Genomic DNA, 24,125 nt, shown 5'->3' with positions numbered 1-24,125 from the left:
ACACGTCGGCAGACCAAAGTCGTGGTCCCCACTCGCTTGCACCATCTCTTATCTTAGTGCCAATTGGCTGCCGGCCGGGCTGTGTGCTCAGGGTGAGCACCTATCAGTGACATCACCACAACAATATCTTGTTGGTGCCTCCAAACCGTTAACTTGCTAGTTTACAAGTTGACGCTCTTTGCGCTAGCCTGCTGGACCTTGGCCTCAAGCAAGTTGGCCAAGTGCGGAGCCACCACGCACTCCAGATCGCGCAGGCGTGCCTCATCGGAAGTGTCCGCGTGCGCAAGTCCGCGAATTGTGCGGAAGCACGCCGCGGAGCCGCAAGCACAAGCGAACGGGGCGGCCATGGCCTCCTCCGTCGACAGGTAGTTGAAGGTGAGCTCCTCGTCCGCACCGATATTCTTGAGCGCCACCAGCGTGAAGTCGACCTCCGTGGCCGCGCCGTCGTCGGAGTCACGGGCCGTGGTGACTGAGAGTAGCCGCACGTTGGGCGCGCACGAGTGGTTGAGAAAGGCCCAGGTCCAGCCCTCGCTGTTGACGTGGACGTCGGAGCCCATCTGGAGGCTGCCCCGGGAGGCGGCCTTGCCGTTCGCGATGGCGTGCGAGCGGGCGACGACTCGGTAGACCACCTCCCCGGCGGGGATGACGACTCCGGAGTCGTCACCGGAGGCAGAGGCGGCGTAGAGTCCGAAGCCGACGTCCTGCTGCGGGTGGCGGCGCTTCTCCACGAGCGCATGCTCCCACGCCACGCTGTCACCCCACTTTCTCGCCACCAGACGCGACTCCTTGTGCTCCATCACTCTTCCAAGTACTGCGCTGCTCGAGCAGGGAGCGCAGAAAAACCCAACAATAACGGAAACAAAGAAAACGAAAACGAAAACGAAAACGACAGAAAGCGAAAATGGTATAAAAAAAAATATTCTCTGTCCGACTCAGGGGGACAGGCGGTAAGCGGCGGTGTTGACGCGTTTCTGTTGGATGTGGCACTCGAGCACCCACTCTGGACGCGCGATCACGAGGCCCGGATGCTCCTGCATACGCGCGCCGCACAAGATTAGCCACAGCTATTTCCTGATGACCGCGAGTGCGGTGGGTCGCAAGGCGGAACCTTGAGGGCGCGCTCAAAGTCCTTCCCCCAGTCGTCGGTGGTGACCACGTGCGTGACGTCTTCGTACAGGTAGGGCTGGCATAGCAGCGGGACGTCGAGTTGAGATATTAGCGCTTTATATAGTGCCACAAATGTGCATGCACTGAATAGGCTCGCAGCAAAGGGCAGGCACACATACCGACACTCTTCCCTTGTAGGCCACAATGTATCGTTGCAGCAGCCTGCGCATGTCGTCGTCGAACGACTGGTGGCAGAGAGATAATTAGGGACGCACGTAATTAGGGATATTTGCTCTTCAATCTAATACGCACCTTGCCGTGAAAGAACACGTTGACCCCATCGAGGAAGTCCGGCAAAGGGCGCACGGCAACTGGTTCGCCACGAAGTAAAGCACTCGGGCGGGTGGTGAGGCCACGCACGCAAACGGTCAAGAATGAGCGGGGAGGATGGGGCCGTACACAGCTTGCCCAGCACTTCGCTGTCCTTGGCTTTGGCTGTCGTCGGCTCGGGCTTCTGCTTCTTGGCCAGCGGCTGCGATGCCTTCGTCGTCGCCGCCGCCGCCGCGCCCTTCTTCGCCAGCAACTTGTCTTCGGTGAAGGGCGGCGCGTCCACATCGCTCAGCGGCTCGGTGCCGCTCGACTCTTCCTCCTTGCTTACTTCCCGCTTCCGCTTTCCCACCGACCACGACGACGACTTGGCTTCCATCATTGTTGTGGCGGCGACTATGGGGAGCGTGGGCAGGAGATCCACTTCGTCCATCTCCTCCGTGCCACTGTCCTCGTCCTCCTCTTTCCCGGCCTGCTTGGTCGCCGCCGTTGCCGACGCGGCTGGCGGAGTCGGCTTCTCCAGCTTCTTCGTGGGCTCGGCGTACTCGGGGATGGGCAGTGTGGCGTTGAGGTCGTCCCCCTCCTCTTCCATTTCCTCGGTGTCGCCCTCCTCGTCGCCTTCGACGCGGCGCGCCTCGCTCTTCTTGGCACTGTAGGCGTGGTCCATGGCCAGCGTGGGCAGATCGTACCCTTCGTCCTCCTCCTCCTCCTCGTTTTTGTCTTCGGGATCGCTCTTTCGCTCCTGCCGCTTGTTTGCTGAGTCGGCTGTGTCGCTTTCGCTCTTTGCCTTGGGCGGGCCTTTCGTCTGCTTGGCCTGCTGGTATTCGAAGATGGGCAGGGTGGGCAGCAAGTCCAACTCGTCGATCTCCTCCGTACCCTCTTCTTCCTCCTCCGCGTCGCCTTTGCCTTTGCCCTTGCCCTTGCCTTTATCGACTTTGGCTTTGTACGTCGGTACGTCGTCGTCGTAGTCTCGGGCAATAGGCAACGTGGGGAGCATGTCGTCATCGTCGTCGCCTCCCTCGTGCTCGGCTTCGGTCGGCAGCGCGATGGGGAGCGTGGGTCCGAGGTCTAGCTCGTCCATTTCCTCCGTGTCGCTGTCGTCTTCCTTGGCCTCCGGCGCTGGCGGGCGATTCTTCGCCTTCCTTCGGTCCAGCAGCCCCTCCTCCTCTTCCTCTTCCATCGGCGCGCCGCCGCCGGCCGTGTGGCCCTGTTTCTCGACTTCCTCCTCTTCGTCTTCTTTCACTTCATGAGCCAGAAATGTGTGGACAGACAAGTGATTAGAAGAAGAGTGATAGCAGCAATGGGACTGTAAGAGTTGCACGCAGTGGACAGCATCGTACCTTTCTCAAAGGTGTACTTGGTCAGAGGGAGCCGCTTCTTCTGCGCAAAGCTGTGCACGATCTGTGGACACACACATGTATGATCAGTGATTGCGTGTTGTTGCAACCAAAAGACAATTGGGCATCGAGCACTTACCCACTCGGGCTTTACGATGATCCCACCCTTGCCTGCACGTGACCCGATGAGAAAGCAGCAAATAATAATCGTAAACATGAAAGACCTTCAAAAGGAGCCAATGCGCACCCTTCACCTCGCGATACTTGGGGGTGTCCTGGAATGCGCAGATCAGATGCGTAGCGCGGTTGTCCCAGTTTTGCTGGTACTTGGCGCCCATTTTCGTGGCCTGTGGGACACCTCGCAAGAGTCAGAGCGTGTGCGGTGTCAGCTGCAGTGGGGGCGAGTGTTACCTTGTCACGAATGTCGGCTGAACCCAGCAAATTGCGGAGAGAAACGTAAGGTCAGTGCGCGCCGAGTGTAGAGCGGTCAGTTGCAGTGGAAACACCAAGACACAGCGGAGGGTCGAGCATACCGCGCTGAGGATTCTGGATGCCCGATATCACAAACGTAACGCCAGCCTAGACCGAGAGAGCGATTGCGTAAGAGAACTGTGGCCACGACTGACCTCGGTGAGCGCGGTACGAACCAAGAGTTTGTTGAGCGGCACGCTTTCGTCAGCCTTCTTCTCTTCCTTGGCCTTCTCGTTACTGGTGGGCTTAGGAAGCGGAGGTGCGATCTTGGTTGCCGCGCTGGTGGGCTTGCTAGACGAGGCCGACGTCGTGGTGCTGGGAGTAGTAGTTGCGGTGGTAGGCTTTGGCGGAGCACTCAAACCGACGCTCGGCTTCTACGCTCGCACCACGATCACAACAGCACATACATCGATGAGCGAGATAACCCGAGAAATGCGACTTACTCGCTGGGTAGTACCAGCAGGTGAGACACATCGGTGGTGGGGTTGATGATCACGAAGGACAGACCGAGCGGACCGACATTCCAGGGCTGCGTGCAGATGATCTATGCGAGACACACACACACACACACACACACACACACACACACACACACACACACACCGAGTGAGCGACGATCCGGAGGGCTCGAGGGAGAGAGGAATGGAGCCAACCTTCACCCGGTCCCACGTCTGCTTGGCCACATTGCGCTCGAACTTGTCCGCAAACGAATAGCCGCTGTAGCTGTGGTGCATACAGACGAAGAGAGCGTTCAAAGCTAGCCTTGGAGGCTCATTCGTTGCCGCCTATGTGTTTGTGTAGCGTACCGGTTTGCGCCCGACTTGCTCTCGCTCATGGTACAGAGTGGCTTGATGGGTTGCAGGACCTGATAGTCGATCGGACGCGAGGTGCTCTTGCCCACCAGTATCTCCACAAACGCTGCCCCCGCATTGCCTGCCTCACCGAGTCCAGTCAGAAAGATCAATAAAGAAGAATAAATCAATAACATCAAAAAGTCAGGAAGTGTAAAATCAAATGTGGCCACGGCATAAGAGTACCGATGACGATCCGTTGAATCTGAACGGGTGTGGCGAGGGCAAGCTCGAGGGCAGCCTTTTTCTCGGGGGCCTGTGTTTGCCAGTAGGTGGTCGCCGTCGGGCTCTTCACCGCTGTCGCCGGGTGCGATTCTGAGTCCTGCGACGTGCACGACAGAATAGTGTACGCCTCTCCCCCATCGCCTGTATCCATTTCCATTCCTTTTGGCTTCGATTTTCTGCAATGATCAAACAAGCAAAAGATATTTATTTACGCCTTTAATTCCTCGAACGCGTAGAATTCGTTTTTGGTTTTTATGGCGCATTGCCCCACGTCTTGCCCTTGTGTCGTGTCTACCTCGCCTCACGCATTGAACGTTTGATGAGTGGTGATGAAAAGACATTTAGAAGATAGTAAGTTAAACAACAAAGTGGGAGGGGGCTCTCGCTGGCCTCAATCTGGTCTGCCTGGTGGTGGTTTCCCTCAGTAGTGGCCGTAGCCGCCATCGCACTCGGGCTTGCACTTGCGGTACTCGGGGCAGTACTCGCCGGCCTTGGCGTACTGGCCGTTCTCGTCGGGGTAGTAGCCCTTGCCGTCGGCGTAGAACACGCCGCAGTCGCGCTCGACCGGGTAGCAGCCGTGGGCGTCGCGGTAGTACCACTGGTGGCCGATCTTGCGCGGGCAGCAGCCCTTGCCATCCTTCCACTGGCCGCCCGGGCACTTGTTGTCCTTGTCGTGGTCGTCGTCGCACGGCTTCTCGGTCGTGGTCTTACGGCACTCCTCGGTGGTGGTCGTGTGCTTCTTGGTCGACGTGGTCTCCCTCCTGGTCGAAGTGGTCTCCTTCCTGGTTGAGGTGGTCTCCTTGGGGCACTCCTCAGTGGTCGAAGTGGTGTGGTGCTTCTTGGTCGACGTGGTCTCCTTCCTGGTCGAGGTAGTCTCCTTGGGGCACTCCTCTGTCGAGGTGGTGTGGTGCTTCTTGGTCGACGTGGTGTAGTGCTTCTTGGTGGTGGTAGTCTCCTTGGGGCACTCCTCCGTGGTCGACGTGGTGTAGTGCTTCTTGGTGGTGGTGGTCTCCTTGGGGCACTCCTCCGTGGTGGTGGTGTGCTTCTTGGTCGTGGTAGTCTCCTTGGGGCACTCCTCGGTGGAAGTAGTGTAGTGCTTCTTGGTCGACGTGGTCTCCTTGGGGCACTCCTCCGTGGTGGTCGTGTGCTTCTTGGTCGAGGTGGAGTGCTTACGGGTAGAGGTGGTCTCCTTGGGGCACTCCTCGGTTGTGGTGGTGTGCCTCTTGGTCGAGGTGGTCTCCTTGGGGCACTCCTCAGTCGTGGTGGTGTGCTTCTTGGTCGTGGTGGTCTCCTTGGGGCAATCCTCGGTTGTGGTGGTGTGCTTCTTGGTCGTGGTGGTCTCCTTGGGGCACTCCTCGGTGGTCGTGGTGGTGCGCTTGGGGGTGGTGGTGCGCCTCTCGGTGGTGGTGGTCTCCCTCCTGGTTGAGGTGGTCTCCTTGGGGCACTCCTCAGTCGTCGTGCTCTTCTCGTGGTGCTCGGGGCGGATGCAGCGCTCGTGGCACTTGCGCTCCTTCGGGCACTCCTCACCGTCCTTCGCGTAATTGCCCTTCTCGTCCGGGTAGTACCTAATGCACGACGTCAGCCCCTCGGGTTAGTTCGTGTTGCGCTGTGACGTGTGCGGTGCACCCATGCGCAGGTGTGCGGCGTACCCATGACCGTCAGCGTAGTAGACGCCACAGCCGACGTCCTTGGGGTAGCACTTGCTGCCATCGCGGTAGTAGGCCTTGCCCTTGATGATCGCCGGGCAGCAGCCCTTGCGGTCGGGGTAGTAGCCGCCCTTGCACGGCCCCTTGCTGTCGTGCTTCTTCTTGTCGTCGGCCATGGCGGTGGCCACGAGGACGAGGCCCAAGGCCAGCACAAGGAATAGCTTGGTTGCTGGTGTCATCGTCTTCGTCTTCGTCTTCTTCACACTTGGGCGGCTGAGCTGTTGGCTGATGGCAGTGTGAAAAGGAGGCGAGCGATGATGAAGTGATTAAAACAGAAACCAAGGCCGTCCTTTTGTAGTCGCAACCATCCAATCCCGCGCTGCACACCGGCGCGCTCAAACAGGGTCTCTTCTGCATAAAGCCGCCCGCACCCAGTTAGAGCCCAATGGAGGCCAGGAATTTTCCCTCTGGGGGAAGCTGTGGGGGTGGGCAGTACTTCTTTTTACCGGGCGGGGGAGTCGAGTCACCACGACTTTGGTGACCGGAGGGTGGGCAGCCAACAGGCTCAGCAGACAGAAAAGCTGAAGAAGGTAGCAATGGACCTTAAGACTGGCGGGTGGTTGGTTGGTCAGGCAAGAGGGTGTGCGAGGCGGCCGCCTGACTGGTGGCCGTCAATCTACCTGCGGCCTCGCAAACGCACCACACGACGTAGTAACGAGAGCTCCCCCCCCCGGAAGAACGACAACTTGGATGGAATACATTGCCGTCCAGAACTGACCAGGCTGACACGAACTAAAGAGAGAGAGAGAGAGAGAGAGGCGAACGTCCACGCGAGCGTTACAGGTCGTCATGGTCGTGGCCATCAGCATGCCAGTCGCCAGTATCCTGGAAGGCACTGCCAGAAATAGGTGAGCCCAAGCGTGTGCGCGTGCTACGGTGCGTGTGCGGGTTATGCGTTCGTGCGTGTGCGGTGCGTGCTGAGTTGACGTACGTGGCGTTGTCCTCGACAAACGCAACGAAATCATCAAAGTGGCGAGTGAGCCCCTTGTACTCAATCGGGTTGCTCTTGTTACCGGCCGGGAATAGGAAGATGGTGGGGTATCCCTGCGCGTGCATACAAAGGCCCAAGCCCATGATCAGCTACGTGGCCTATGTTGCCTACCCCAAAAAGCGCTGAACATACCCCAGCCCTTGTGTGTGTGTGTGTGTGTGTGTGTGTGTGTGTGTGTCGTGTGTCGTGTGTGTGTGTGTGTGTGTGTGTGTGTGTGTGTGTGTGTGTGTGTGTGTGTGTGTGTGTGTAATGCGTGCGCGTAACGCTTACCGCTACAACAACGGCTGGATTGTCGTTGGCCGAAGCATCGATCTTGGCCACAACAATGTCGGGGTCCTGGGCGAAGTGCTGACCCACCTTCTCCCACGTGGGCGCCATTTGCTTGCAGTGGCCACACCCTATGACCAACACACACACACACACAGTCATATTCTTACTCGCGCATGCACAACGGTTGGCGAAGGAGACGTACAGGGAGCGTAGAATTCGATGAGGACGTCCTTGTCGTTGTTGAGGACGAGCTCCTCGAAGGTGTCACCCACCACGACGAGCACATCGCCAGAGTTGTCTTCAGGCGGCCTCTCCGAGGTGTAGTGCGGTCGCAGAGTGCGGTCGGCGATGCCTGGCGCACGTCACCACAAAGCGAGCGCGCGTTAGGGTAAGTAAGAGCCAAGAGCAAATAAGAAGACGAAGACACAGTGGGAAGAAGAGGGTAAATAGAATACCCGAGAGCAAAGCTTCGACGTTTTCGCGGTTCAGATCCTTGGACTCGTCGAAGGGCCAGCTCTTGGTAGTTTCAGCATCGACGGCCACTGATTATGGCGCACCACCACGCGGAGTAAGTGCGCTGTGCCCTCCGAGAATGGCACATCATAGAGACGATGTGGCGTTACCAATGGTCGGGATAATGTCGCCGCTCGCGCCCAAGGTGGGAAGGCGCGAGTGGAAGTCCTTGCTGTGCGTGTGTGTGGAGAGGAAAACGTGAGCGCGGATTCGACCAATTTGTTGAGTGCCGGATCGACGCAGCGGCCACAACAGACACGGGGCGGGTGGGGGCGGGGCGGGGTGTACCCAGCGTAGAGGAAGCTGAAGCGGTGGATGTTCTCCTTGGCAACTTCGGTGAACCAATCCAGGGTGTTCTGGACGCCTTCGCCCTCCATGTCAACAAAGAGAATGATGATGGGCACCTTCCTGCTCATCACTCTGTCCCAGGCCTCCGGTCCGTTGTTCTAGGGCAGCCAGCGCAACAGCGACACCCGGGGTTAGCAATGAAGCCCGCAATACCCGCCACGTCAGCGGGCATGTTGAGGGAGCACGGTACCACGTAGGGGAATCCGTAAGCGAGAACAGCGCCCAGGATGGAGGCCGGCGTGGGGTTGCGCAGCACGTGCGGTTCATCCGGCGCGAAGCTCCTGTACACCTTGACGGTGTCCACCTGCTCACCGAGCCTGGGTGCCCATGAAACCGCCAGCAGTTGTTGAATCCGGAAGTGAGCCTATGCGTTGCACGCCAGTTGCAAGTCACCCACCCAACCAACCCACGTACTTGACGATGAGCTCGGGGTCGGAAACCTCGCCAAAGGCGAAGCCCTCGACGACGGCCTGGTTGGCCGTGTCCCGGACGCCGAGCAGCGCTGCGTGACGTAAGCGGGAACGCGCAGATGAGCTGGAACTGTGGTGATCGAAGAGAGAGAGAGAGAGAGAGCCCCTCCAGGGTATACGTACCATCGGAATTGGGTTCAGCGTAGACGATCAGCGAGGTCGGGTGGGCGGCCATGAAGTCGTTCACCTCCTCGACTGTGTTGAGGGCGACAGTAATCGGCACGCTCTTCTTCTTAATGAACGCCACCAACTCGGCCGCGGTCCTGCCGAGCTCATAGTCCTGAAGGTACTTGCCGTGACTGGATGGACAGAACAGAGGACAAGAGAAGTGAGTCGCAACCTCGTTTGGCTGACCGATAGAAGAAGAAGAAGAAAGGACACTGCTGAGAGAGCCGAGAGCTGTTCGGGTACCGGAAGAACTTCATGGTGGGATAGCCGCGCACGTCGAAGCGACGACCGAGCACCTCCTCCACGGTACAGTCGACCTTGGCCACAAGCACTCCCGGCTGGCCGCTGGAGGCGCGCTAAGCGTGTCAGGATTGGCCCACGCCAAACACGCGAGGCATGCCTTGTGACACGCACACCGCACACACCGCACACACGAGAGAGAGAGAGGAGTACGCAAGCTGGCGAGCAGCGTCTTCCAACTCGGGCGCCAGCTTCTTGCAGTGGCCGCACCACGGCGCGTAGAACTCAATGAAGGCATAGGGGTACTTCTGCAGGGCCTCGTCGAACGACTTCGCCGTCAGCGCCACCACCGCCTCGGCCTTCTTAGCATCGGCTGCCGACACTTCAGCTTCTTTGGCGGCCACCTCCTCCTTGAGCTCTTGCTGGCCCTGCACCCGCTGGAGCTCCTCCTTAGGCTTCTCGGCTTCCCTGAGGCGGCGATCCCTGAGATCCTTCAACTGCTGAATGATGTCGACGGTGGTCTGGCGCCCGGTGAGGACAGCCTCGTCTTCGTTGTTCAAGATCTCCATGAACTCGTCGTCGTCGGGGGAGAACGAGGCGAAAAGAGCCTCTTCGGCTTCTTCCTCGGGCGTGAGCGGTACATCTTCAAGATCGAGTTCGTCGCTGTCCGCATAGAAGTCAAAGAGGTCGGCCTTGGGGGCGCCAAGGACGTGCGAGGCCAACACCAGCCCGATAACGAGGCACGCCCAGAACAGCAACACGCAGCTCTTGACCATTCTCTCGCACGATTACAGCCTCAGATCTATGCAAACAACAGATTAATCTCACCCGCACTGCCGATGATAAAAATCAAATTATAATTACAATCATTCCATGCGCCAGCTCCTTGCGAAAGGTGACACTGACGTGTGCTGCTCCCTTTGGGGGGAGGACGTGCATACCCGCAACTAGAGTGTAAATCTGGAGATGCCGAACGCTCGCTGAGGATTACAGCTCCTTTTTCGCTCCCAAAACGCGCCTTGTCAAGTGGTGGAGTGAATTCAAAAAAAAGCAAGGTGTGCTATCACGGATTATCGTCAGCGCTGACGTCAGCGTCTGGAAGGCGTGACGAGGTTACATCACGAGTGGCGGGTGGAGTTGGGAAGGTGGTCGAGGCTTGGAGATGGTCTACTGAGACCCAAAAAAAGTTTAATAAATAGGGGAACAAAAGGAGATGCTGTGTACATCACATGCGTGGGCGCACTGCACGCAGAAGGGGGGGGGGATAGGGTAGGATGGGGGGGGGTGAGATCGACGCCAGCTCTCTAGAACTTCTGGAGTCGGTCGAGTATCTCTTCGAAGCTCGGCCGGACGTCGGGGTCCTCCGCCCAGCAATCGGCAGTCAAGCGAGCCCAGTGGTGCGGCGTATCACTGGGGAGGTCTGTGTGTGCGTGCGCGCAGAGGCCCGGCGTCAGCGTCACAGGCCCACTTCCATCGTACTGCAGGCACCAGCACACATGCGGGAGGGGCTCGGACCTGGTCGGAGGCCCTGGGTGCCGACTTGAAAGACCACCTGGAAGTGGGGGATGCCCTCGTGCGGTGTCATGCGCGTCACGCATTCCCACAAAACGATGCCGAAGGAATACTGCGTGTGTTGTGTGAGAGAGAGTTGCGACACCACGCCAAAGACCACCGCCGGTCAGGTCACACAGCGACACGAGAACGGCAGACGGCACCGGCGAGTGCGCAAGCGAAGACAGGCACGTACCACATCGCACTTTTCCGTGTATTTTTCGCCTCTGAGCACTTCAGGTGCAGTCTGGAAGGAGGTGTGGAGACACAGCGAGTGAGCACAAACTGAGCGATCAAAGGGGGTAGATGGGGGTTTCGGCTCGAGAAAGGAGGGAAAGGAACGAACCCACGACGGCGTGCCGCAGGAGGTCATGGTGTCCATAGCCGTCAGCATGCGAGAGAGTCCGAAGTCGCTCACCTTGCATCGCCAGTGCTCGCCCACTAATAAGTTATGCTGCAACCCGCACCCCAACAACCATTGAGTCAATTTGAATACCCGCATGTGGGCCGTGTTGTGTATGTGTGTGTGTCAGCATGTACCGATTTGAGATCACGATGCACGATGACGGGTTGGGATTTGTGGAGGTAGGTCATCCCGCGCGCGGCATCGAGAAGGATCTGGCGCCGGAGGTCCCACGACAGGTCTATGGACTTGTCGTGCAAGATCTGGTACAACGAACTGCACAGCAAGAAAAAAAAGAAATAGAGAGAGAGAGATCAGTTGTGGTGATGAAGATAATGTGATCATAATCCAATGTGAGAGAACAGTTGACGGCGATGTATATGTACCCCTTCGCCATGAACTCCATCACGATCATGACCTCGGGATGAGTAAACGACGCAAAGAGCTGGATCACGTTCGGGTGCCGGAGAGTTCTGGAGGAGGACGAAGAAACAAGGCCAAGGGGTCAGCGCAAGGGCCATGAAAGAACCTTTGGAAGTGAGTGGAGAGCGGGAGTAGGATGGGTGCGGCACTTCATGAGCTGCGTCTCCTGGATGAAGCCCTCCAAAAAGGTCTTTTGCTGCTCCTTGTCCTCGAGCTGTTCAAAATAGTAGGGCAGCTTCTTCACCGCCACCTCCGTGCCTCGCCAAATCCCCTTGAACACCTGCGTTTTGTGGCCCAGTTGTGGCAGCACCCAGCGGAGATGAGGTCCGAGGCTATACCAGTGGTGGGGGGTTGTAGAGAGAAAACGAACCTCGCCATAACTGCCCTTGCCCACGCGCTCAGCCAGGACGATCTCGCCGTAGTCCATCTGTTTGACCAGGCCGTCCTGCGATGACTTCTTGCCCCGAGAACGCTTGCCGGAGGACTCCTTGCGGTGCTGGCCCGACGCACGCAGCTTGCCTCGGTGCGAGATTTTGAGAAGCGCCTTTCGCTCTGAGACACGAAAACGGGGACAGGTGTGAGTTGTGTGCGCGTGCGCGTGCGGTGGTACGGTGGTGCGTGTGCGGTGCGTGAAGAGAGCTACCTGCACTGCCCATATCACCACCGGCCGGAATACCAAGCAGTCGCCTGGTATCCTCTCCCACTTCATTGATGTCGATACTCGTGTAGATAGCTGCGAGAGAAAGAAAGCAGGAAATGGGGAGTGGAAAGAGAGGAAATTAGCCACAGTGTGGGCAGGTCGAAAGGGGGGGAATGCGTACAGCCAGGGCGCCCGGTGTACTCATAGTCGCCGTACTCGCTCTCTGTCTCGGTGTCGACCACTGGTCCGAGGCAGTCGCAGCAGCCGGTCTTCCTTTCATCGTAGTCTGTGCAGATACAAAGGGCGAAGCTTCCCGCATTCAGCAAGGTCGCGCGGCTGGCAGGAAGGTGATGCGAAAGGTGTGTACCTTGGATCGAGCCATAGCGCCTGCGCCGACGTATGCGCTTCACAGTCACGTACGTGATCCAGATGACGATCGACGCACAGCAAAAGAAGCTACTCGTCCCGATGAGCACTGATCAGCACCAGCACAACATGGAATGGTATAGCGATTATTAGAATCGTTCACAGCCCAAAGGAAGACGCATCAACGAGGCGGTGTACCAAAGCCCCAAATGGGCATCTTGAAGGGCTTGTCATCGTCGCCTCCACCACCGCCTCCAGTACTTGTGCTGGTGTTGGCTGAAGCCGGAAACGGAGGTTTGTGATTGTGAGGGTTAGGGTAGGTTGGTGGGCCGACTGAGTAGGAGTGTGAAGGGCTGCGTACAAGTCGTGATGATGGTCGTGATGGGCAGGTGAGCGGGGATGGTCTCCACGAAGATGTCGATCGAATACAAGCACAGAAGACCAGACAACACGCGGACGTTGATGGTGTTCTGCAGCCCAATACAGAGCGCCGCATGCGAGCGTTGTCAGCGTTCGAAAAGGCCCGACTGACAGTGGCGTGCATAGCGTGTGTGGCGTACATTGACTTCATAGTTCCACGACGTTGGCCAGATCTCGAATTCGGTGCCGACCACGGTCACGCTGGTCATGCACCCATCGCACAACTTGCAGAACTCGCAATCGATACACGCCGCATAGTCGAGCGGCTCCTGCGTGATCGCGGCAGACTGCACACAGCACACAGAACACAACGCAAGCAGCACACAGCGTACACCGGGCATGAGCGTTGTTTGGTGTTTGGTTGTTTTTTTGTTCATGAGGAGCGAGTGCACGTTGGACGAACCTCGACAAGGATGTTGAGAATGGTGGGTGGCGCGCTGTCCCTTGACACGGGACAGCGAAATCGTCCGTGCATGGTCAGGTTGACCTGCGTGACGACGCGCGATGGATCCACCCCGACGAAGAAGTGCTTCGTGCCGTTGCTCCAGTCGCCTGGTCACACCACAAAAGAGGATGCGCCAAGGTGAACTCGTCTACTTCAACAAACAACGCGCCTGATCCCGCCTACGTGCGCGTGCGTGCATGGAAAGGAATGAGCAGCTGTGTGTACCTGGAGAGGCAGGTGGTGGGTGGCTCTCCATGTTGCAGGCGTAGTCGGGCGCGAGGAAGGTGGCGTGGGGCGCGATGCTCGAACAGTTGGCACAACTCACTCCACCGTTGTTGCCGCCATGCCAGTAGACGGTGGTGTTGTAGATCTTTACCAACGGATTCTCTGAAACCATTCACACGAACGTCAGGGTTGGAGCCAGTTCCTGGGAGGATGGGAGGATGGGGCACTCACGTTTGGCCCGCTCGGCTTCGAAGTTGGGCGCGGCGGCACCACCTTCGCCAGGCCCCATCGAAGAATCCTCCAGCCGATTTAATTCTTCGCCCGTCATCGTTGCACTCTCCATTTTGAGCCCAGCAGCCGCGCATTGTGGAATCGTGAAGACGTGGTATGTGAAGATGATGAAAATGGAGGCCAGCAACGTTGCACGATGCAGTCCACATCGCCCCCGATACCTCGTGGATTCGCCTCCTTCCATCTCTAATCGTCGCCCCCAAGGGTGATTGACCTCGCGAATGTAGGCGACCTCTGCCCCCCAGTCAACAATTCAATGGGGCTCCGTCCCGTGCGGCCAACCGATTCATTAAATCACTCCACCAGATCGTTCCAGTTACCTGTGTGAGGCCTCCCGCTATTGGTTGGTGGCCGGATTTAACCCGACACACCCAGGAAAGAGAGGAGGACGATCTCTTCTCTTCTTGTTGTTGGAATCTCAATGTGGGCGGACAGGCGTGGAGCCAACGTTCAAGTTGAAGCTTCAGCAAACCTGTTCATTGCCGTGTTGTTGCACTGTTGTATATTTTACAATTTTCGGCCCTGGGCGTTGGCACAAAGGGCGTGCATTCCCTCATCAGGTGAAGTCTCGCCGGTCGCGAAGGACCTGCACTGCGCTGTACATGGGCGAGGAAGGTGGCGGCGGAGAGACCGGCGTGATGATGCTCGTGCCAAAGTTGTAGAAGTTGAGCGAGCTGATGCCCGGCGCGTCGCCATCGCCGCCGGCGCCAGAGGGGAAGCTCAGCGAGGACGGAGGAGGCGAGGGCATGGGCGACGACAGGAGGCCCGCCAGCAGGTCGCGCAGCTCCGCTCGCTCGTTGTCCTCCGTGCGGCGCCCACCGGCGTTGTGCGCGCCCTGGTGGTGGTGCTGAGCTCCTTCGGCGCCCGATAGGAACGAGGGCGACGGCGAGTAGAGCCCTTGGATCTGGAAGAGCGCCGGGGGCGTCGACGGGACAAAGCCGTAGCCGTCAGGCATGTGGGGGCCCGTGTTCTCGCCTGAGGCAGTGCCCTCGGGCTCGGTGCCGTCGTCGTCCGGTGCGCGCTTCCTCTTTCCCGCGGCAGCAGCTGCAACGGCGGCGGCGGAGAAGGCGGCGGACATCGAGAGCGATTGACGGAGCGGCGAGGCGGGCATCAGCGCCGACGCAGAGTCCGGGCCAAAGCCGTGCGGGAAGGGAAACGGGAAGCCGGGGAAGTTGCATGCGGGGAAGCCCGTCGGTAAGCCGGCAGAGTGGCGCGAGGCGGTGAATTCGTTGAGCAGCGTCTGCAGCGCGACCTTCCGCACCTCCACGAACACGTTCTCCTCGGACACGCTGTCCACCACCATCACGCCCCACTTCGGCTGCGCGTGGCAAGAGTACGAGAGAATGGAAAAAGTGTGAGACAGTGCTGCCACGTACGTGGGCGTAGGGTAATCAAATGAGATGAAAGCGGTGCCGGCGTACGTGAGCAGTTTCGTTGAAGAACATCTGATGCCGCCCGTGCAGCTTGATCACCGTTCCGTCGCGCTTGATGGCGTAGGGCGAAAAGGTGGTGATCGAAGAAAAGCCATTCGGGCGGGCTTCGGCCAGCGAGGCCATGATGTTGGCCCGATTGTCCTCCGACGGCATCGAGAACTTGGTAACCGGACACGCTAGGATTTCGCTCTGAAGAGAAGCGATAAGCGAGGGAGGAAGTTAGGCCTGGCCTTGATGTATCTGCGTCTCCTCTATCTCACACGCCAGTCGATTGAGAATGGTGGAAACGTACCAACGGATAACGCAGGAGTTCGCAGAAGGCGTCGTTGACGTAGATGTAAATCGGAGGCAAGAATTTGTGTGCGAGAGCTTCGGGAGGGCTCACGAACAGCACTATCGCGATGGGCTTGCTGAGGGAAGAGTGAGTCAATCAAACCACACCACCGGGCGGATGAGAAAGAGAAGCTGAACGAAAAGAACGCGTACGTACGTGAACTCGTCTATGACGAACGGCGCGTCGGGAGAGTAGAGGCCCTCGTAGCTCTTCAGCAGCGGAAAGTAGTCGAGAATCTCGGCCCGCGTGCGAGGCATGCTGCGGGGCAGCGGGAAAGGGATGGCCGGAATGTGCGGGTGGGCAGTGAGCTTGGGCAGCGAAGCTTGTTCGGGCGACGACACCGATGATGACGACGGTGGGGAGGTGCCGCCACCACCATCCGACGATGACTGCGAGGCGCGAGCCGCGACGAGTGGAATGAGCAGCTCGACGCGTTCCTTGAGCTGCCTGTGGTGGTCTTCGAACATCTTCTGTCGCTTGTTGACCGCCTTGAGCTCCTTTTGCACGCCCTTCAGGCTGTCCTTGAGATCCCGCACCTGGCCCACGAGGATGCCCAGGAGGCTCTCGATGTCGGCACCGGTGCCGCCTTTGGGCTGCTCGTGCGACGCGGGCGAAGAGTTCGACGGAGACGAGGAGGAGCCCTCAGCCGCCGCCAACAACGACGGATTCTCCTTCTGCTTTTTCTTCTTCGTCGTCTCGCTTCGGCCGTCGGTGCGGGCGCTGGTGGTCGGCTCCGGGCCTGGTGGTGCTGACGAAGAAAGAAACGGCGGCTGGTGGCTGGGCTTGGGCTGTACCGGAAACGGAGGGAACGGAGGATCGGCCATCCCTACATAGTTTGCAACGCGTGAGTCAGAATCGGGGACGACACAAGGAAGAAGAAGGGGAGACCTACCTTGGGGGAAGGGGGACGGGAAGGGCGGAGGAGACTGGGGTCGCCCGACGCCGCTCAGAGGGAAGGGAGGGAAGGGGAAGGGGAACGATTGCGGCGACGGCGGGAAGGTGCTGTTGGCACCACCGAGCACCGGTGCGGGAAAGGAGCCCGGGTGCGGGAAAGAAAAGGTGCTCGTTGCGTGCGGTTGTTGCTGATGTTGAGCATTGGAAGGAGGAGCTTGTGATGAAGAGGATGATGAAGAAGAGGAAGAAGCGGAAGCGGGAGCGAACCCGGCGGGGTATGGCATGCCGGGCTGAGGATAGGGAGGACGGTGCTGAGGCGGTGGTGCCTGAGCCTGCGGCGGGTATTGGAATAGGTGGTGAGGTAGTTGCTGAGGATGATGCGAGTGTGGCTGTTGTGGCTGCGGCTGCGGCTGCGGCTGCGGCTGAAAGGCGCCGTGGCCAGCGGTGGCCTCTGTCTCGCCCTCCTCGTGGGTTCTGTTCTTGCGGGGACGGCCACGCCTGCGCCGCTCGGGGTCCACGCACTGCGCCGCCTTCCCCGAGCTCGTGCACCGCTTACACGGCCGGCTCCTGGTGCAGGCAAAAAGAAAGAGGGTGAGATAGGGCAAGCCAAAGGGGATCAAGGTAGACGCATCGCGAACATGGGTGCAGAATTAATCAACCAACAAATGCGAAGGAGAGCCCGGGGGGGGGGTACGAGTCGCAGGCTAGGTGGCTGAGTCGGCAAGGCAAGCACGCCCGATCCACGGGCTGCTTCGTTGGCGCACCTCCCTCTGCGAGCCCTTCTCTCTTCTCCGCGGCGTTCATGCCGTCTGTGTCTTTTTCCTGTCGCCTCCCTGCGGGCGATGAAGTCCAGTTGTTGCCCTCCCCGTCTCCCGCATGCTGCATCGTCTCCCTGGTTGGAGATGATTTGGCGGACCGTTGCTGTTTCGCGGCAGAAGCGAACTAACGCCTTTGAACAATTGCCCGAAGCCCGAGGTCCACCTCCGAGAGTAGCCGCAACAGCGCAGCCCCACAACTGCTGACCACAGGCATTGAAAGCTGCCCCTTGCACCAAGTGCAGAGGCCTGCCCGCTGCCTGGCGCAAGGCGGAGGTGTAATGCTTACGGCCAGGCCGCTGGTGCGTGACCATCGTGCAGCAAAGGTGCACAGGGCTCCTGCAATTCTTGGGGCAGCGTCGTGTCACGAGCGAGGTGACGTCACGCCGAAGGCCAAAGAGGACCGGCACGGCCTTTCTTTGTTTCACTGCCGCTTCCGTACCGCACACAAGGCACACCACTCCCCACCACTTCAAGTTATACTGCGGTGTATGTTCGTCGAGCTCCTCGCTCGCGTTAGATGATCACCATTTTCTTTCGCTGGGAGCTTCATTTCGCCATTTTCACCGTTCATCACATTCATCACATCGCATCTTCCCTCGCTTCGGCGAGCGCAACATGGCGCACACTGACATCCCGTCTCAACTATACTATGATGGCCGACGGCATCCACTACTCGCACGATCACCGCCCCACTTGACCGCATCAGATGAACGCCAAGTTCCTGTTCGCGGCTTTCTGCCTTCTGGGCTTCGTCGCCTCGATGCAGGCGTCCAATGTCGCCGACCTCACCGATGATTCCTTCGCCGAGTTCATCGCCAACAATGAGTTTGTCCTTGCCGAGTTCTACGCCCCCTGGTGCGGCCACTGCAAGCAGCTTGCCCCTGAGTACGCTCTCCCGCTTTGGCTCCAGCATTGATTGGAATTTTCGATTGACGATTTTGATGTCGACTGAATAAATGCTGGCTCGGTGCGTAGGTATGAGAAGGCTGCCGATCAGCTCCTCGAAGCCGGAAGCCCGGTCAAGCTCGCCAAGGTCGATTGTACCGTCCAGCAGCAGATCGCTCAGCAGTTTGAGATCCAGGGTTACCCCACTCTGAAGTGGTTCAGGAACGGCAAGGCCACCGAGTACCAGGGTCCTCGTGACGCCTCTGGTATGAGTGCCTCTTCACCTTTAGCGGCATTGCGACCACATGCCTTAGTTGAACTCACCACGCACTACACCACGCTGTGCAGGCATCGTCGCTTGGGTGAACAAGAAGAGCGGTCCCCCCACTCACACCCTCACCGACAAGGCTCAGCTCGACGCTCACATTGCCGCTGGCACCGTCGTCGTCGGTTTCTTCGAGAAGGACTCTGACGGTACCTTGACGCACTCTCCTGTTCAGTTACCCATATGAAAGGCTAACTCGTCCCCGCTACCGCCACAGCGCACAAGGCCTTCGTCGCCGCTGCCCAGAGCCCCCAGGCTGATTCCTTCACTTTCGTCGATGTCGTCTCCGAGGACCTCATCAAGGAGTACGTCCGTCCTCCACTGAACAACCCTTACAGCCACGAGCACTTACCTTGTATTCGGAAACGCAGGGCTGGTGAGAAGGTCGGTACCGTGAAGCTCTACAGGAGCTTCGACGAGCCTCTTGCCCTCGAGGGTGAGGTCACCGAGCAGGCCGTCGTCTCCCTCGTCACCGGCCACGGATTCCCCTATTTCGTACGTCCACCTGGTCCTCTTTCTCCGCACTTGACTTGATCTGACGGGTGAGCACATGGCACATGTGGTCGACAGGAGCCGGCCCCCGTCGCGTGGGCTCGCCTCATTGGCCGCGGCCTCGAGTATATCCTCCTGATCGTCGCTGATGTCACCGAGGAGGACGTGTGGAACCCCATCAACACCTTTGCCACCAAGCTGGCCAAGCAGTACGCCGACAAGGTTGGCTTCGTCTACCTTACGTACGCTATCCCACCCCGCTGTTTCCGTTCGTTCACTCTGTGTTGTGGTCGGGCAAGTGGTTCAATGATGAGAAACATAGTTTCCGACTGTCAGTGAGGAACACCAAATCGAGCTTTTTAAATCTGATCTACCGCTGCCAACTACCGCGCAATCCCTTATATGTGTTTGGCTTTGGGCGTTGCTGATTTGTTTTTACTTTTCCAGCAAGGAGTTCTTCCCCCGCGTCACCCAGTTCGGTCTGAGCGGCAAGCACTTCCCCGCTGCCCGTACGAGCCCCTCGCCACTACCGGGTTTTTTTAAGCTGGCGCGTAAATCGGCTGACTTTGCTCACCCTCTTCGTTGCAGTGGTCATGGCTCCTCACCGCGAGAAGACGTTCCTCCTCGACGAGCAGACCCCCATCACCGAGGAGGCTCTCAAGAACTTCGTCGATGGCGTGCTCGATGGCACCATCGCCCCTAGCTTCAAGGTGTTTAATCCCTCCACGTTGCAGATGCTTGATTGTTGGGATCGCTCCGCCGCCTGCTTAACCCTACTTACTGTGTCCTGTTCACATCGGCTTAGTCGGATGAGGCTCCCGCGTCCAACGATGGCCCCGTCACCATCCTCGTAGGCAATACCTTCGAGGACTTGGTCATCAACAACGACAAGGACGTCCTGGTCGAGTTCTATGCCCCCTGTACGTATCTCCCATATTATTATTATTATTTGGCCCTGGTGTGGCTCGTCCCGTATCTGACCCTGTTGCGTATTTAAAGGGTGCGGCCACTGCAAGAGCCTCGAGCCGATCTACGAGGAGCTTGGTGAGCGTTTCGCGGACAATGACAAGATCGTCATCGCCAAGATGGACTCCACCACCAACGACAACGACCACGTCGCCGTCAAGGGATTCCCCACGATCGTCTTCTTCCCCGCTGGCAGCAAGGTTAGCCCTCTCCCTTCTCTCCCCACCGCCCTTTGTCTGGGCCACCTCGACCTTAGATTGGGAGAATTAATTCTGATGTTGCAACAACAGGACAAGCCCGTGACCTATGAGGGTCCCAGGACCGTTGAGGGCTTCGTCTCCTTCCTGAACCAGCATGCCACGTAAGCTTACTTATCTCTTCCCTTGTGTTCAAGCATCACCACCTCGCCGCTCACTGTCAATGTCTTTTGCCACTACAGCAACCTGCAGGGTTCGCCCCTCGCCGTCGAGGATCCTGAGCACGATGAGCTGTAAGCTCTCACTCTCCTTCTCCACACGCTTGCTCTCTCCATCGCAACGGTCGCAATGAAAAAAGCACACAACACGGTGTTTGCCGCACCAAGGCGCCTGCGAGTGTGCGCAAGGAAATAAACTGCCACAGTACCACACCCACTTTGTGCCTGCTCGCTGCAAGATGGAACAACACAACAAAAGTACTGGATGGAAGATCACCACCATCTACGCGTCGGCAGATGGTGAAAGCCACTTTGGAGAGAAGTCGATCGTGCGCCCTTGCCTCTCGCCTCGTCAGCATCTGGTGATATGCTTGAAGCAAAAATCTCTAATCTCAAATTAACATAATCAGAATGTGGAATCAACGGCCGAGATTGGCAGCTTGTCCGAATTGCTGAAGGTGAAGGGTGCCCGATTTCGCACCACACCAGCTACCTATAACTACGATTGGCACACCGCGCCCTGTCGGCAGGTACGTAAGCTTGTTCATGATCACGGGCCAAGCACCGGTATTCCACAGATCCTGAGCATTTTTCCACGCGTAGTTGATCGTAAATTTGAATGCAAGCGTCGACGTTGAAGTGAGCGACGGCGAAAGGAAGCGCCTGGGTGCGGGTGAAGTGTTCCTCGTAGAGGATACGTGGGGCAAGGGCCACAAATCCCGAGCAGTCGATGAGCAGCTGCGCTTCTCTCTCTTCCTCCCGCTCGAGGTACTGGCTGCGTGTTGCACATCTTTTCCGTGGTGTTCAACGCCCCTTGGCCCCGCCAACCGTAACTTAACGCCCTGCCCGCACAGGACGGCGAGCTGGCCTAAGCCGCGTCTCCTCCACCTTCTACTCCATCAATCAAGAGACTAGTATGCGGGTTTGGGCCGGGGTAACGTGACCACCCACGTGATCCTCTCCAGTGTTTCTTGGACTCCTTTTTTGGGGTGAGAAAATTGACGGGTTGAAAGTGGAAACAGGATTCGATCCCGCAGGGACTGTCGTGATACTTCCATTCTTCAAATTTCGTGTAATGCCCAATGAGGTGAGTGCCAACACCAAAAATTGGAAACACGGCAGCGAAAAATGCTGCGGGACGAACTCGTGCGCATGGAAATTTGCGCGGGAAGGTCGCCACCAGGAAAGAGAACGCAACCAAAATGGCAGGGGGGCTGGGGTGGCCAACCAATCCAGACCGAATTGGATCGAAGAAACGTAAGCAAGCAGATGAAGCGTCCTCGGGTGAGCCCATCGATGGATAGGCGACCCCATCCATCCAACTCGCCTTCATCCCCTAATTTTGCATCTTCTCTGCTCTATTCTTCGCCCCCCTCGACACCCACCTCGTCGATCACTCCTCCGACTTCTTCTTCTGCGGATGCTTCGGGGTCAGACTCGAGTCCGACCCAGCCGCAGTGCCCCATTTGCTTCAGTTACTACTCTAGAGACGCTCTTCCATCGCACGTTGGCGAACATTTCGTCGATTCGCCCTCGCAGCCTCAGCGAAAGAAACACAAAACATCGGAGAAGTCGACCATGCGAAATGATAGCCGCATCAACAGCCCCGGCACCAACAAGGCGGCCCAGGGCGGAGATGGCAGCTTTATTGGATGGAGCTCGCCATCTAAACCCATGAAATGCCCGCTGCCCGATTGCACCTGCGTCATTCGACCGGACGAATGGGAAGAGCATCTGCAGCTGCATGAGATCGAAAGCGCCCTGGTATGCCTGATCCTCCTTTTTTCCCTCTTCTCGATCCACATTTCTCTGTGCAATTTCGAGTTCGCTTTCTCACTACATCTTCCATCACATCGATTGCGGCGCAACCTCACGCAGCGGCAGGGCGAGAAGGAACGACACGACAAGCGCGAGGCGAACGACTTTGACCTCTTGCAGCGATACAATGGTGGGCTCCTCGAAGAGGCCGAGATGTACTCGCCCGTGGATTCGCCCTCTCTTTCCGCCCCCTCTCCGACGCAGTCATCCTCGGTGCAAAAAGGAGCCTACGTGAAGCAGTACATACGCAGTCTCGAACGGTACTACTTGTGCCCCTCTTTTTACTTTTCTCCTCATCTCAGTTGGCTCATCGTCTTGCTCTCTCTTTCTTTCTCTTCCCACGCACTCCAGAGACTGTGGTGCGCACCGTCTGTCGCTCGTGGAAGCCTTCAAGAAGAAGGACAAGCTCATGCAGCTCATGCAAGGACCCGACACAGAGACGTTGACCCCTGGTACCGTTTCTCGACAACGTGTTGCACCTGCATTCCGCCTTGATCAGCAGCGCCTCGGCCAGTTTCTCACCCTTTTGTGCCTTGGCTCCATCGGTGCAGACGTCATACCCGCCTTGAAGGCCTGCTACCAAGGTCGGGGCATGTATGGAATCGGCAAGGTCATGATCTGCTCTGCTGCATCTCACTACGCCTACGGCCGGGGGGACGACGGCTGGGGCTGCGGCTATCGTACGCACCTCTCTCGCTCAGTGCTGGCTTAAAGACATTCCCAACACCCTAGCAGCACCCAAGTTCTCATTTTTGCTCTTCATGTGTGTCACGACCGCACGTGCAGGCAACATCCAAATGATGTGCTCCGGCCTCATGAGCAACGAAGTCTACAAGGCCGTGCTGTTCGAGGGCAAGGGGCACATACCAAGCATACCGGTCATCCAGGCCTTCATCGAACAGGCCTGGGCCAGGGGCTACGACGAAGAGGGCGCCAAGCAGCTCGGCTTTTCGCTTTCGGGCGGAAAGAAATGGATTGGTACTTGGCCCACCTTCTTTGGATTCAGCCGACGGACCTCCTGACAACCCAACTCGATGGACTGTCATACTCACCACCTCCCCCTCTCTGTGGTGCAGGATCCATGGAGTGTGCGGCGCTTCTGCGATCGTTCGGGATCGATTGCACGGTCGTCGACTTCTTCCGAGCCACCGGTCCCGATGGCACTCACCCAGAACTGCTCAACTGGGTCTGGAACTACTTCTCCGCCTACTACTCTTCCCCATCATCGCCGCCTTGTCCCGACAAGTCCAACCACACCAACACAACACTCGACTCATTCTTCCTACAGCCGTCCTCCTCCTCCTCCTCCTCTTCCAGCAGCGCGCCCCCCTCTCTCTACTCCACATCCACGATTCCCTCGGGAGCGCATGCGCGGCCTGAACGAAACACTCGATTACTCTCCGACGTGGCCAAGAATCTGGAGTCGTCACAACGCACCCACATGGGCCGCCGACCCTCGGGCGGGTCGTCCTCGTCCTCCCCGTCTCTCTACTCCTCCACGTTCGTCCCGCCGATCTTCCTCCAGCACGAGGGTCACTCGCGAACCATCGTGGGGATCGAAAAGCGCAAAAACGGCACCCTGCACCTCCTCATTCTTGGTACGCCTTCGCCACTCCGTTTTTTGACACACACACACACACACACACCACACACACACACACAACACGCTCTTGGGCTAACAGATTACGACATCACATGATCAGATCCGGTGCACACGGGCCAAAAGGTGACTACGACGCTTGCCGCCCGACAGCGGCGCATCTTTCGACACTCGATCAATGGCCTCAAGCATCGCCAGTACCAGCTGGTCGCCGTGGAGGCCGCCCACGCGTGCCGCCTCATGTCGCTGCAGGAGATGGAGGAGAGCAAGATCCTGCGGACCGTGCGCATCCCCTCCTCCCACTCCAACAGCTAACAGCCAGGCGCGTCTCTTCGCTCGGAGGAGCAGGAGAAGCGA

At 58.3% G+C, this 24,125-nt stretch overlaps 8 protein-coding genes across 8 annotated transcripts; 2 read left to right on the top strand and 6 right to left on the bottom strand.

Moving 5' to 3' along the window:
- Positions 1–161: 161 nt before the first annotated feature.
- On the bottom strand, positions 162–797 carry ACA1_374150 (uncharacterized protein; the record flags this gene model as incomplete). The annotated part of the gene is made up of 1 exon (XM_004334313.1): positions 162–797. The coding sequence occupies one exon, from the start codon at positions 795–797 to the stop codon at positions 162–164; it is 636 nt and encodes a 211-aa protein (XP_004334361.1).
- Positions 798–932: 135 nt separating this feature from the next.
- Positions 933–4,469, bottom strand: ACA1_374140 (BRCA1 C Terminus (BRCT) domain containing protein; the record flags this gene model as incomplete). Its single annotated transcript, XM_004334312.1, has 15 exons — positions 933–1,031; positions 1,109–1,183; positions 1,287–1,352; positions 1,420–1,478; positions 1,567–2,676; positions 2,775–2,835; positions 2,911–2,942; positions 3,019–3,118; positions 3,183–3,199; positions 3,305–3,350; positions 3,419–3,616; positions 3,700–3,771; positions 3,896–3,965; positions 4,049–4,175; positions 4,280–4,469. 15 exons carry the CDS (start codon positions 4,467–4,469, stop codon positions 933–935), a joined length of 2,322 nt encoding a protein of 773 aa, XP_004334360.1.
- A 270-nt stretch (positions 4,470–4,739) lies between these two features.
- ACA1_374130 (uncharacterized protein) lies at positions 4,740–6,203 on the bottom strand (the record flags this gene model as incomplete). Its single annotated transcript, XM_004334311.1, has 2 exons — positions 4,740–5,883; positions 5,968–6,203. The coding sequence occupies 2 exons, from the start codon at positions 6,201–6,203 to the stop codon at positions 4,740–4,742; spliced, it is 1,380 nt and encodes a 459-aa protein (XP_004334359.1).
- Positions 6,204–6,635: 432 nt separating this feature from the next.
- ACA1_374120 (protein disulfideisomerase domain containing protein) lies at positions 6,636–9,800 on the bottom strand (the record flags this gene model as incomplete). Its single annotated transcript, XM_004334310.1, has 13 exons — positions 6,636–6,644; positions 6,789–6,849; positions 6,956–7,068; positions 7,286–7,413; positions 7,488–7,637; positions 7,741–7,827; positions 7,909–7,970; positions 8,087–8,244; positions 8,337–8,463; positions 8,561–8,648; positions 8,740–8,915; positions 9,028–9,129; positions 9,238–9,800. The coding sequence occupies 13 exons, from the start codon at positions 9,798–9,800 to the stop codon at positions 6,636–6,638; spliced, it is 1,824 nt and encodes a 607-aa protein (XP_004334358.1).
- Positions 9,801–10,328: 528 nt separating this feature from the next.
- ACA1_374110 (protein kinase domain containing protein) lies at positions 10,329–13,840 on the bottom strand (the record flags this gene model as incomplete). Its single annotated transcript, XM_004334309.1, has 17 exons — positions 10,329–10,444; positions 10,540–10,648; positions 10,772–10,822; positions 10,922–11,029; positions 11,116–11,254; positions 11,365–11,451; positions 11,551–11,681; positions 11,772–11,953; positions 12,045–12,134; positions 12,223–12,327; positions 12,409–12,516; positions 12,606–12,683; positions 12,769–12,877; positions 12,968–13,114; positions 13,231–13,379; positions 13,498–13,659; positions 13,729–13,840. 17 exons carry the CDS (start codon positions 13,838–13,840, stop codon positions 10,329–10,331), a joined length of 1,983 nt encoding a protein of 660 aa, XP_004334357.1.
- Positions 13,841–14,344: 504 nt separating this feature from the next.
- On the bottom strand, positions 14,345–17,334 carry ACA1_374100 (fungal Zn(2)-Cys(6) binuclear cluster domain containing protein; the record flags this gene model as incomplete). The annotated part of the gene is made up of 7 exons (XM_004334308.1): positions 14,345–15,106; positions 15,210–15,410; positions 15,514–15,631; positions 15,712–16,294; positions 16,448–16,557; positions 16,717–17,016; positions 17,144–17,334. The coding sequence occupies 7 exons, from the start codon at positions 17,332–17,334 to the stop codon at positions 14,345–14,347; spliced, it is 2,265 nt and encodes a 754-aa protein (XP_004334356.1).
- A 639-nt stretch (positions 17,335–17,973) lies between these two features.
- Positions 17,974–20,429, top strand: ACA1_374090 (protein disulfideisomerase domain containing protein; the record flags this gene model as incomplete). The annotated part of the gene is made up of 12 exons (XM_004334307.1): positions 17,974–18,152; positions 18,243–18,418; positions 18,501–18,626; positions 18,695–18,782; positions 18,849–18,972; positions 19,048–19,211; positions 19,417–19,478; positions 19,558–19,679; positions 19,775–19,889; positions 19,969–20,135; positions 20,226–20,296; positions 20,375–20,429. 12 exons carry the CDS (start codon positions 17,974–17,976, stop codon positions 20,427–20,429), a joined length of 1,449 nt encoding a protein of 482 aa, XP_004334355.1.
- Positions 20,430–21,928: 1,499 nt separating this feature from the next.
- On the top strand, positions 21,929–24,083 carry ACA1_374080 (Peptidase family C78; the record flags this gene model as incomplete). The annotated part of the gene is made up of 7 exons (XM_004334306.1): positions 21,929–22,114; positions 22,229–22,428; positions 22,520–22,620; positions 22,720–22,848; positions 22,955–23,146; positions 23,245–23,766; positions 23,872–24,083. 7 exons carry the CDS (start codon positions 21,929–21,931, stop codon positions 24,081–24,083), a joined length of 1,542 nt encoding a protein of 513 aa, XP_004334354.1.
- Positions 24,084–24,125: the final 42 nt, after the last annotated feature.

Source organism: Acanthamoeba castellanii, assembly GCF_000313135.1.
Source record: "Acanthamoeba castellanii str. Neff unplaced genomic scaffold scf7180000084679, whole genome shotgun sequence".
NCBI lineage: Eukaryota > Discosea > Longamoebia > Acanthamoebidae > Acanthamoeba > Acanthamoeba castellanii.
This window is presented reverse-complemented; position numbering and strand designations above follow the sequence as displayed.